General features: G+C 39.4%; 1 protein-coding gene across 2 annotated transcripts in view; it reads right to left on the bottom strand.

The window, feature by feature from the left end:
• Nucleotides 1-13,498, bottom strand: part of SLC13A4 (solute carrier family 13 member 4) — a 53,595-nt gene that overhangs the window by 36,599 nt on the left and 3,498 nt on the right. For both annotated transcript variants that reach the window (XM_019515449.1, XM_019515450.1), the window contains exons 2-4: nucleotides 7,885-8,013; nucleotides 2,270-2,406; nucleotides 1,773-1,954 (exon numbers count right to left, since the gene is read on the bottom strand). In XM_019515449.1, coding sequence (XP_019370994.1) covers nucleotides 1,773-1,954; nucleotides 2,270-2,406; nucleotides 7,885-8,013 — 448 coding nt within the window. The remainder of the gene's footprint in view (nucleotides 1-1,772; nucleotides 1,955-2,269; nucleotides 2,407-7,884; nucleotides 8,014-13,498) is intronic.

Here is a 13,498-nt window from a genome sequence, read left to right as displayed (position 1 = left end):
ACAACCCTGGGTGGCCCTCATTCCTCCCCCACAGCCCCCCCCCCCCCCAGGTGCCCCAGGGTCAGGGCCCATGGCTTCCTGCCCCCTCCCCCCCCCCAAGCAGCACCCGAGCCATAGCTGCCACCCGTGGGAGGTGGCAACTGCTGCAGCTGGAGCAGAGTGCAGAGCCTGGCTTCCTCCCCTCCACCCCGTTCCCTGTTTTGTGAGCAGCACTGCTGGAGCGGAGCCCATGGCAAGGGGAAGGAGGCAGGCTGCCTGCTGCAGGCTTGGGGCTCCCCATCCTGCTGCCTTCCCCCCGGGGGCTCCAGAGCCCAGTGGGCAGGATCTGGCATGAGAGGGAGGGACACTGTGCTGCCACAGCTCACCCAGCAGCAGCATGGTCACAATTGCATACTGCTGCTGCTACCATGCCTCACCTTGTTGGCTATGGTGGTGCAGCACTTCCTCCCACAATGATTCCCACCCACTAGGTCACAGAAGTGGCTGCTGCCTGGGGCTGGTCTGACCCAGCTGCAGCCGTGCACCCTGCTGTGGGTGCAGAAGTCTAAAGGGGCATGTTTATTGCCACCCCATCTGCTGATGTTACAACCCCATTTGGGGTCATGGCCCACAGTTTGGGAACTGGTGTTGTAGAGACAGAGATAGTGGGCTCCATTGTTAATGTTAAGTTTTGCACCAAAACCAAGCATTTAGCTTCTTTGCCCTCTACACAATGCATTTTCCCTAAAATTACAGGATTTACTCTTTGAGAACAGAGTTATTCTTCTGAGTATTTACAAATAAATATCTTAATTGGTTTAGAAATTATAGGCAATAAACAGAAGTCACATTTGTCCCAGAAGAAACCATTATTTTCCTGGGACAAAGTGCAGTGATTTTAGACTTCCATTTCTGTTGTCCCAGAACCAAACCTAGAAAGGTTCATGGGATAAGAAGTGCTAACAGTTTGTTCTGGGATACTGAAAAGTGCATCTGAGTGGTTGTCCTGGGATTGCATCATTGAATCAAAGGCAGAAAAGGAGCAGTGGATTCAGCTGCTCACTAAATCCTGATTGGAAAGGTGATGTATGTACACACCAACACTGGGACATTTCTATTCTGGAATAAATGCAATGTCTGTTCCTAACCATAGTGAATTAGAAGTGAGACCTTTAATAAATTTAGTATCCAATTGCCACAAAGATCTTAATAAAGAGAAAAATAATTCTTTACTAAAAAAGTTAGTGCTATACGTTTTATGAAGGTTATTTTTTCACACATGCAAAGGAGGTTGACTTATTGCTTTAAGTTCAAAACGGCACTCATCCTTAACTCATCCTGGCTTCTAGACCCTGGGGTAAGTTCATATCCCAATATAAGTTGAAGATAACATTCAGTATGCCCCAAAAGGAGGCAAAATATCTCTTCTTTCCTTTTTTTTTCTTTTAAGAGATTTCCCAATGCTTTCCCATCCTTTATTTCATACTCTCTCTTATTGACCACATATAGACTGTAAGATCTCTGAATACCTGTTACTCAAACACCAATTTTTCCTTAGCTCATAACTACCTTCCCTTCAGCTTAAACCTCCTGACTCTATTTATCCAGTCACTTATCCCTGAAGCTGTCAAATAAATGTTGGTGTATAAAATAAATGAAAATAAAAAGCATGAACCAGATACTTAGCTGATATAAAACAGATAGCTAAAACTGTGTATGGCAATATACCAATTTATATCAGCCAAGGATCTGCCTCATTTAAAAAAAGGAGAATTACTGTTATCTTCATATACCGTTTGGCTCCTTCTCTTCAGAAATGGTGTTGCCTGAAGTGCTGATGACCTCACACTCCTCCTCAGCATTCACCAGCTCTTGTAGCACTGCCTCTACAATTGGCATCACCATGGCTGTGGTAGATGTATTGGAAAGCCACATGGATAAGACGGTCGTGCAGCACATAAAGCAAAGTAGTAACCTAAAACACAGGAGGGAAAAGCTGTCTGGGGGTGCACTTTTACAGCTTTTCATATTAGGGTGGAACAAACAGATATTAGAAGTTAAAGGAACAAAGACAAAGAGAGAAGAGACAGCAACAGGATGGAAAAGCTCCTAATCTTGCAACCTAACAAAAGATTCTCCAGGCTTAAATTAGGGTACTCAGTTGAAAGAGAAGACACACTGTGGGTAATATCATACTTTGCTTTTGAACAAGCTTACAGGGATAAACTGACTTATGATTTGCTCATGACCTGTGAGTCTGTCAACAGTCAAAAGCAGAGGATTCACTCACATGCCTGGCTTTGCTCCAGCCATCATGACCATGCGCAGGGCAATCCGCTTGTGTAGATTCCACTTTTCTACAGAAGCTGCCACACAAATCACTCCCAGGAGGAGCAAAGTTGTGTTCTTGAAATATTCTGCAGCTACCTATAGGAAGGCAAGTGAGAGATAAGCAAACTCAGAGTGACAGTTACTCACAAAAAGCATGCTGGGAAGGTGCAGTCATCATTATCAAGGCTTATGTAGTACAATTGAAACCCTTGCTGTGACATGAACTCAGGTCTCTTGGACAAGCTGTGTCCTGTGTCATATCAAGAAAGGTGTTGGGTGCATAGCTATAATATCTGAGTCGTGGTTCTTTGCAGAGGCCAACTGCTGACAATGTTTCATAGAGTGCTAGGAATACACAGTGGGTGCGTCTACACAAGATGCTATGTCACCGTAGAGATGAGGTACAGCGATGTAGCTCATTGCTGCAACGACATAGTGTTGGTGGGCATGAACCATGGGGCTGTTACTAGTGCACAAGCTACAGCACAGTAGGGTTGGAAATGACCTGCACAGTGCCGCGTACTGGCAGTTACTGTGCAGCTATTTAGTACTTGCTTTAAGAAGTAATAAATGACTGTACAGTAACAACTGCACAGTCATGCACATGTGTAGGCATGCCCAGTAAATCTTAGTTATGAACGGATCAGTGTGTGGTCCTTTAACACCTATTTCCAGACACTAACAAGCACATGGGGTAGAACACTTCAGTCTGATTGATCATCTGCCAGGTAGACTAGGTGACCCAACTGCCAAATTCTCAAGGGCACACTAGTCTTGCTTGGTGGTTTGTTTCTGACAGAGAAGATACTTTACTCAGCATGTTCATTCAGGGACACCTAGGATTGGTCCATTACCTTTCTATCTACAAGACAGGTTCAAAATAATATACGATAATGATTAAATGATACATAGCCTGCATATACTAAAGTGGTGTTAGAAGTTATTAGTATTTTAGAACTCTTCGAAGATGAAAAGTAGTATGTAAGTGTTTATGATTTTTATTAAAAGCTATTAGGGGATTTCATAGGCCAGTACAATGAATAACACATTCACCTTGTTTAACTTCTGTTCTGTTTCCCTACTAGACTCCTCTTGTCTCTAATGCTTGGTTAATCTTCTGTTGCAAATGATCCTGAAAAACTTTGGGGTATTAATTTAGTGTGGTATTGCATAATGTCATGTCCTTCAACATCTTGTCTGATGCTACCAATCATTTCTTTAGAAACTGCCTCCAAGGAATTCCCATGGAAACACACAGAGAACATCCACATTAACATTTGTACAGGTCACTGGGGTTTGTGCTAGCTTATGAAGTCAATCTGGCCCAATATATCAGGTTTGGAATGAGCTGTCCATGCCTCCATTTTATGTCCCTGTAACTAAAGTATTTGAACACCTCAAAATCCTGATGCATTTACCCTCAGTACATCCCTATGAGGTAAGGCAGTATGATTAATCCCATTTTACAAATGGGGAACTGAGGCACAGAATGTTCCTTATGACCAATATCTAATGACTATCTACTGAAAAATGGTAAGTAATTATAGGAGCAAGAACTGTCTCCTCACCAGGAGAGTGCCCTGCTCACAGAGCACCCTCTTGCTTCGTGCCTTCCAGTCCCACAACTTTTATATTCATTTTTGCATGGAAGCCCAACTTTAACAGGAGGAATGGGACCTCAGCCTGGCCTTATCGCTATACCTTTGGTGAAGGTATAAGAGATATGGCTTTGAATCCCCTCAGTGTGAAGATTTGAACTGCAGTGTCTCATTCTCTTGGCTGGTGGATCATCATCACTAGGGTATTGCACTGTGTGGCAGTGGCACCATTAGCAGCTGCTGTTGCTGTGCTTTTTAAGGAAAATGGGTGGGAGTTCTGAACTGGTGCTGTCAGTTGTTTTTAGGGTAGCTCAAAATAGGGATGCTTAGTTTCAGAATCCCAAAGAGCCTTAGGCAGGAGAGAGGAGCCTCTGGGTATGTACTAGAGATGAATTCTAGACACCTCAGTCAGTTTTGGCCAGAATTGAATTTCCCTGCCTGTCTCAGGTGCTCAAATGGGATGGCCCAGGTTGTTCTCTTGGACTGAGATGCTTAATTTGTGCCCAGTTTATGTTTGCAGGTTCCTTTGTGAATCTTACCCTAAGTTACTCATCTCCCAGAAAGTCTAGAACAGAGCAGAAATTTAATCTGAGTCTTGAGCCCAACTTTTCATGTATTGGGCCATATTGACTTCATTAGAACCCAGAGAGTTCTAAGGAACAGATCTGTGTTGTCCTGCTGAGAAGTGGCCAGTGAAGTCCCTTGGGAGTCTGTGCTTGGTCCAGTGCTTTTCAACATCTTTATCATTGATTTGGATGTGGGATGAAAAGCTCACTGGCCAAGTTCACAGATGATATGAAGTTATGGGGGAGTGTGATCACACTTGAAAATAGGCTGTAGATACAGGTGGGCCTAGACAGGCTGGCAAGTTGGGCAATTCAGAACCAGATGAAGTTCAACACTGAGAAGTGTAAAGTGCTCCATCTGGGGATAAACAATCCCCGACATACTTACAGGCTTGATGGTGCCAAACTGACTAGCACCATGACTGAAAGGGACGTAGGGGTAATAATAGACCATAGTATGTACATGAGCCATCAGTGCAATGCTGCAGCTAGCAGGGCAAACAATACTCTGGCATGTATCAACCGATGCACCTCAAGCAAAACCAAGGAAGTGATTCTTCTGCTTTACTCAACATTGGTGAGACCGCAGCTGGAGTACTGCATCCAGTTCTGGGTGCCACACTTCAACAAGGATGTGGAAAAGCTTGAGAGAGTCCAAAGAAGGGCCACCTGTATGATCAGAGACTTGCAAGACAAGTCATACAAGAAAAGGCTGAGGGACTTGAGCATCTTCAGCCTAAAAAAGGGAAGGCTGAGAGGGACTTGGTAGCAGCTTATCGCTACATCAAGGGCTCGGTGAACAACTGTTCAGCAGGGCACTAATGGTCATTTCAGGCTCAACATTAGGAAAAACTTCTTCACTATTAGAGTGTCCAGATTGTGAAATAAGCTCCCTCCAGAGGTGGTGCAATCACCTACCCTGGAAATCTTCAAGAGGAGACTGGACAGTCACCTCGCTGGGGTCACCTGACCCCAGTTGTCTTTCCTGCATAGTGCAGGGGGGCTGGGCCCAATTATCTTGCAAGGTCCCTTCCAGCCCCTTACAATCTATGAATCTATGAATCTATTCCTCCCCTCCACATTTAAAATACAAAATGAAAAAAAAATCCAAGTCACAAAAAATGAAAAGCTGGGCTCTGTTTTGGGTTCTGATATGGGTTCTGGGTAAGTCCCTGTGGTCTAAATTATCAAACTCAACTACCTGAAGTTATGCACCTAAATTGATATTAAGAAGTGGGTTAGTTTTCAGATATGCTGGGCAACTGCAGCTCACATTGTTAAACCAAATCAAAGGGCTCCTCCACTGTAAGGCATAGGTGTGTTTTCAAAATGGTGATGGTTATAGTAGGATGTTTGAAGTGAAAGACTGAGGAGAAAGGGCTTTACTTTGACCCACCCATAGGTGACAACTTCCTTGGCTACACTAGACTTTTAAAATGCATTAGCTATCATGTTTCGGTTATTATATGTGAAAAAAAGCCTTCATGCTTTCCAAGTTTTGGCAATCTGCAGGAATTCAGAGCCCCAAATCAATAAATAACTTAGAATTAAGGATAGGCACTTGTATTGGAAAATACTGTGTGAAATCCTGGCCACATCAAAATCAATATGAGGATTTCAGTGGGGCCAGAATTTCTTTCATTGGTCTTAGTACCTTATATACCTCCTTTATAAAAGTGTGAGAATAATACTAATTCCCTTGCTAGGCTCTCACAAAAATAGTACTATATTAAGTGCTAAGTATTTATTTATTTATTTTTATTTATTTAGCAAAACCCCATGGCGAGAAAAAAGGACTCGGATGTCATGACTGTTAGCCAAAACTTTCAAATATCACTTTTTTGGCTTTCTTCCACTTGTTTCTGACTCATTAACTTTATTTTCTCAGTACCCTGTTCAATTTTTTTTAATAAAAAAGTTCTTAAACTGAATGAAAGGAATCCATCTAGCCAGCAGCACAAAGATTTAATTGTTTCCCTTTATCCCTTTCATAGTCTTTCGGGGAAACAAGCAAATACTAATGTTCCTGTAAGCATACTTTTTTTTTGTTCTTACAAACATACACACAAAACTCAGACACACTCTGACTCATACACATAAGACCTTGTGAGTTTTCTTTGGCTTAACCTGCGTAGTGGGAGTCCATGGTTTCTATGATGCTTCCATGAAGCAGAGTAGAAGTCTGCATTATTATCAGATGCTTTTATTTTAAGTTTTTAATTTTTTTATGAAAATGAATAAAGTAATCTTTATAGTATCCCCACCATTACTTACACTGAAATTAAACATAATTTGTATTATGTTATAGTTCCTACATGTTATAGTTTCAGTGTGTTGAATCTTGTACTGTAAATACAGAACCATTTTATTTTATTTTACTTTACTTTACACAATTTCAGGGAAGCAAAGAGTTTTAAGGTTGCAAAAGGTAAAATTGGGCTTTTGCCATTTGAGGAGGTATAGGAAGCAGGCAGGATGCTTTTGTGGAACAAGAAGAAAACCTGAGTGTTAAAAGAACTGTCATTGAAATACAGAACAGAGTTGATATGGAAATGTACTTTATATTGCAAGGCTCTTGTTCCACTGAGATGAATGAGGCAGTTTACAGAGCTGTTCTCTCACACTGTACATTTCACTTCATCGGCATATATTCAGGTCTCGTACTACACTTAATTAATCAACACTTTTCTTATGTCGTCATTGTAAATTGTGATCTGTATTTCTGTCTGCACTTCCAGGTTTAATAAGCTGAATATGACTTTCAGGCTGAGAACACGAGCAAAAGAAAAACCCTATAATGAAGGTAAATGGGGTGAATAAAAGCTCCCAGTCTTATAATATAAAAAGAAAGATGACATTCAATGAAAATTAAAGTCACCAAATTCAAAAGAAAACATTTTGTTTCCTGTAACATTAATTTAGCCTGTAGAATGCATTGCTGACATTACTGAGGCCAAGATTCATAAAAAGGATTAAACATTTATAGTGATAGCAAGGCTAGCTAGCATCATAGTACTAAACATCAACCCTAAAATCAATTTTTGAAGGAATTCATAGCCTCATGCTTCAGGACATAAGGCAACCTCTAACTAACTAGTGAAAGACTAACTCAGGAGTGCTTACTGGAGGATTCCTTTGAAGTAGATGATATTGGGAATTGTTGGTGACAGGTCACTGGACCAGGTGGACCACTGCTTTGATCTGGTATAGCCATTCCTCTGACTGTGTTCCTGCCATAGTTTTGAAAATTGGCCTAAGCATTGCATAGGAGGGAGCTGAGCCTTTTTGCTCCCCACACAAACCCTTATCCCCACACAACCCCTTAGCCCTGTTATTATGCTAAGATGTATTTGTTGCAAATAGTTAACATAGTGGAAGAAGAAATGATAAAAAGTAGGCTTTGGTCTGACCTCGCTGGACTTCATCACTCCAAACAGTGGATAGAGGAAAGCAGGCACTAGTGCAGCGGCGCCGAGGGGTACTGCTTCTGACACCCAGTACACGGCTGTCACTATGAGCACATAAGCACACGAGGCTTCCTGTGGGGAGAAATTATGGGGTTAGATAGCACAACAACATGCTCTGCTGCATCAACTATTGGGTTGTTCCAGCTACAGGTGCCTAGATTAAAAGTGCACTTGACAGGAACCATGTAAGGAGGACTTTTCAAAGGTCAAGTTATACAGGACTGATATCCAGGCTACAATCTTGGAGGCAGGATATTTACAGTTTGGCGGATGTTTTGTAAGAGATTGGGATGTTAATAGAGAGCCTAAGGACTATAGATATGACAAAAGATTAGGAAAGCAGCCATGATAAAAAGAAAAGCATATAGAATGAATATTATAGTGACTACTATAAAAGAATACTCCATTTTATTTGGGGGCTTTGTTAGTCTTACTTTAGCATGGGTAGTATCTTAGAGTAAATGACCACTCTTGTTGAGGGATGCTGAGAGGAGAAAGAAAGATGGATTTTAAAATAGCTGAATACTCAAAGCAAGTGTTTCCCATCAACATGACAACTCATAGCATAAATTTACAATGATATCAATGGCTAGAAATAGATTTAATAAATTTTAGTATTTGGAACAGAGATAATTGGTGATGAGAAGACAACAAATATGAGGGGGGAGGTCGCTTATTTGTGGCTGTGTGGGTATTCCCAGCTGAGGTTTTCCATTGGTTATCTTAAGCAATTCCTTGTATTTTCCTCACTTCTCTCATGGCAGCTGCATAGAACTACAAATCTCTATTTAATATTTAATTATACTACATTATTCATTATAATTAATAATGTAATAACCTTTACCTTCAACAAATCAGTGTGTGATGCTTAATATGCCTTAGACGTTCATAGCAAACATATCCATGACATGGAGTAGAAATCTGTTCAGCCTATAACTTCCTATATGTTGAAGTCAACTAATTAAATGTAAGTTTGTGTACATTTTGTAAATTTGGACTGTACCGTAGAGAAGAGGGATAAGCAAGATAATGGTCTTGTAACCATAGTATATCTTCCAGGTGTATATATAGCCAATAACTGCAGACAGTCAAATGAAAGGGTTAATTTTTCATGAGATTTGATAGAATTTTACTGATTTGATCCATTGTAAAAGAAAGAAAGAAATTTAAGGTTTATAGCAAGCACCTACCTTTTCGTGATATTATTTTTAAGAACATTTGTTACAAATTACATGTTGTTCTTCTTTCTGTCCCATATTTCACTACTCCCACCTCCCTTCACTCTTTCCTATGCACAATGCTAGGTTTCTGATTGTTAGTCTTCCCCTTAGGATTTTATCAAAGCAAAAAATGACCTCTAGTACACCAACTACACCCAAGAAATGTAGAGTTAAGGATGTCTCCACCTATAAATTACTGTGGTAACATCAGTGTGTGTGTGAGGGAGAGAGATATTAAAATCAGTTCATGTGCTTATCTGCAACTCTAATTTCTTTCTGTTTCTCCCTCTCTATCTGTGTGTGTCTGTGCAATTCATATGGAAATCACTGACTGCTCAGCAAAGGGAGGATGCTGAAAGCAGTGGTTGTGGACCTGCATTATGGCTTATTGTAGTTAATACTATTATCTTCATGAGCAACAAACTCACACTCATAGTAGAGATGCATATAAATACCGAGGGAAAGGGAAGAATGATGACACTCCAGTTTAATTTAGCAGAACTTGTTGCTGTCCAAGGTTCTGGGGGAGAGAAAACTGGATACATGATATATTCCTGAAAGGGAGAGACAGCTGACTTGATATTGCGTGTGTATGGTTTCCAGGATACCGCAATTTACTGACATCTTCTGGTTTATTTTTCAAAGATAGGTGTCTATGTCTTCTTGGTGACATTTAACAGGACTTCTTTAAGCTCAGTGAGGTATACTTAAGAGTTTTATGAATATCTTCTATAAAAAATTATACAGATCTATATTTTCTGTTCATTGTCCAGCACATATCAACTTTGTACAAATTCTGAGCCAGATCCTCAGCTTATTTTTTTTTTGTCAGTAAATTTTCAACTTTATGAAGGCTAATGGAATTATGCCAATTTATACCATCTTGGTATCTGGATATTGTTTATTATTAAAAAGTATTCATTATATGGTTTACATGAATGTATTACATCCCATGGATTTCTTACAAATTAATCTCAATGATTATTGCTTTGAGCATTCACTACTCATAATTAACAATTTAAGCTCTGTGATTTCTTACCTAAGGCATATTTCTTTGTTTCTTCTCCTTGATTGTATAACTTCCAAACCAACAAAGAGTTTTCAAGATGCCACATAACACATTCAAAATGAATACATGTGCAAATACACAAGTATTCATAACATTTCATTTGTCTACAGATGTGCTTGTAAAGGAAGATTCACTGCTGGCAGGCCTCACCAAAATGGCAATAAGGGGGTTTTGAGTATCATCTAAATCAATTAACAGTTTTTAGTCAAAGTAATTATGAGTATATTCTTGCATTACTCTAGTCATAATCCATGCTCAACTGTTCCTGTTCTTTAGTCAGCATATAATAATTACAACCAGATCCAGCCCAGAGGCAAATATGTGCCATTTCATCTATTTGCCTAAAAATTAATGCAGGTTTCCTCAGAAGCCTTAGCTCTAATTAACTATCACTGACCCTGATGTACCTCTTATTTCAGAAAGTCATAGCAATTGTTACAATTCAAGTTACAAGTATAAATAGTAAAAGCAATCTTGAACTATGCAGGAGCATCAAGAAATACATAACAACCCCCCACAGATGTATTTTTGAAGGGAAAAGAGCACTTCCCTTTTATATAAATATAGGTCCATATCTTAAGGTCTCCAGTGCAAGCTTCACTAATCAATATGGAATTTGGTTGAATGAAAAAATACAGTAGCCTTTCAAAAATCCTAGTACCAAAAATATTTAATGCAGGTACAATGTCACTACTGCCAAGAAAAAACAATTCAAGCATCTAGACAAGGCTGTGTTAGAGTTCATAGGATCATAGGGATTTTTTCTCTTATTTATGGATTATGGGCCTTGGATTTGTGAAAAGGAAATACAGTTTGAAACTCAGAAAACTGTCATTAATTGGTAGTAATGTTATGTCTTACCATGAAAATGGTTTCTTGATTTGGCTTCAAAATGTTACATTTGAAATTGAAATAATTTAAGCATGTGCATTGCCTCCTAACTCTACACAAAATTAATAATTAAACGAAAAATTGCTGCCTGGATGGGGTAAGGAATGAATCCACTTTCTGTAATCTGTGGAGCCAAGATTAATTTTCCTTCAGAGACACAAGAATAATCAGTTTGGTATCACAGGACCCAATGATTAGTCTAACATATCACCAAATACATTAAATGTTTTGGTCAATAGTCAGGAGAGATATATCCCATTCCTGCTGAACTCAGTGAAAAAGTTCACATAGGCCTTAATTCAGAAATTGTTACTGACTTCAGCAGGCTTTGAATCAGGCCTGTAGAGTTTAGTGAATATAGATTAGGGCTTTGGAAAAGCAAAAATTTCTTGTAGGTCATGTTTCAAGAGTAGAAGCTGTTCGGATGCTCTCAACAGTGATATGAGTTGATATGTGGGAAGATGATTTAAAGTGAGAATAACCAAAAAAAAAAAGGGGCCAGATTCTTAAATGAACCAGTAAGTATATTTTTACAGATTTCTCTTTTTTTCCTCATTGTTTATTATTCCCTCTTTGACACCTGAAAAAATGTTTTACCCTGCTGTGAACTTTCTCCCTCTCCCTTTAACAAATATTGGTTCTGTCCACATGTTCAGCATAGAACAACCAATTAACACAGCTGCATGTATTTGTGCCCTAGTTAATTCAGTGCAGTACTGATGATAACAGCTTTATATTGATGTAAATAATATTTAGTGTATGAAACAGGCAGCCTTCAACATAGTTCTAGAATATTTAAATGTTAATTTTTGCTGCAAATCTAAATCGTTGTGTTTACATCGGTCCTACGTGATAACCAAGAAGGCTTTTCTTAAAAAAAACAAACCTTCTTATGAAAAACCAGTGATTTTTAAAAAATAGATATATATAATCTGGAGACAAATTTACATCTGACCACATGGTGGTCCCAAACCACTTTCCTTTTAAAAAAAATATGCAATATAATTATAAAAACATAAATAATGCTTTCTCTCATTCTTTTTGTGAGGTAAATTATGTACAATACAATAGTAAAAACAGGATAGCACAGAATTTTCCTGGAATAGAAGAAAAGTCTCATCTTTAACAAAAGACAGCTATTGTTGGCACTGAGTCTTTTTTCTTCTTGAACACCCACATATCTGCATTGTACAAATAATATATAAACCGGAAAGGTAGGAAATGCAGTAGTAAGTGCCTGGGAAGAAAAAGGCTGCATAATAACTGCTGTATGATAATCTTTGCTAAAAACTTAATCAGCTTCTGTAGCAATTTTGGCAATTTATTCTGGAAGTACTTTAAACCAGCTTGTTTCCAAGAGACATTATGCTAATCCCTTCTACTTCAATGTATTTATTTATTTACTTATTGGTCACCAGGGCTACTAAGAACCAAAGTTGGGAAATGGCTATGTAATGTTAACTATTTCCAGTCCTTTTCCCTTACCTATCCTTTCTTCTTTTTCTAGAGAACTGTTAAATCCACAACAAGGCTGGAGTGGAGAGTGGGGAAGAAGAGTGAAGTTGGGAGAGGTGTACCAAAGAGTTTGGGTTAAATAAGTTTGCTTCTATCGAACCTAACCCAACCAGTCTTTTGGAGCATAACACTAGAGATACTGTAGGCAGTGATGTCAAAGCCCTGGGATAAAGATAACAACTACACTTTTCATCATGTGAGGATCAAAAAACATTTAAAATATGACTGATTGTAGCCTGCTGATAGGTAAGGCAGGAAGGCACTTCCCTGTTATGTAAGTGGGAAAAATAAGGTCAGATGTTAAAATATGACTAGTAATGTGGGAGGCTAGAATTTGTGGGTGGCTGGCTAAAGCAGGCTTTCAAAGGCCTGAGTTTCTGAGGGTTGGTGCTCAGCACTTGCTCAGGTGTTTCAGGTTGGGTAGTCAAGCTCTATTATGCTCTTGGAAATGTTGGCCTAAGCAACTTGCCAAGATTTGCAGTGAGGCACTGATAGGAACAAAAACTCAGTTCTTTCACTACTATATCTGGGCTGCTTTCATCATCCTGTTTATTTTATTTTATTTACACTTAATTCATATACAATAAGAGTAATAGTAACTAAAGAACAGCACTGGTGGCCTTTTAGAACGAGTTCCTTGACTTCTGGTCTGCACCACTGATGCTGCTGAACTTCCTGTTTTAAGGCACCCAGCATCTCCAGCTCATCTTTGAAAGGGAGAACCACCTCTGACTGATGTGGTAGTGAGTGTGTGAAGGCTGTGAAATTCTATGTACTAAAACAATTTTACATCAGAGGTAACTTTGTGATTAAATAAAGGGAAGAGGTAGATGGGAATGCAGATGGAAACCCCCCCCCCCCC

The sequence above is a fragment of the Gavialis gangeticus genome, unplaced genomic scaffold, assembly GCF_001723915.1.
Source record: "Gavialis gangeticus isolate Ggan-Ray unplaced genomic scaffold, GavGan_comp1, whole genome shotgun sequence".
NCBI lineage: Eukaryota > Metazoa > Chordata > Crocodylia > Gavialidae > Gavialis > Gavialis gangeticus.
The sequence above is the reverse complement of the archived record's forward strand: the minus strand, read 5'-3'. Positions and strand labels throughout refer to the sequence as shown.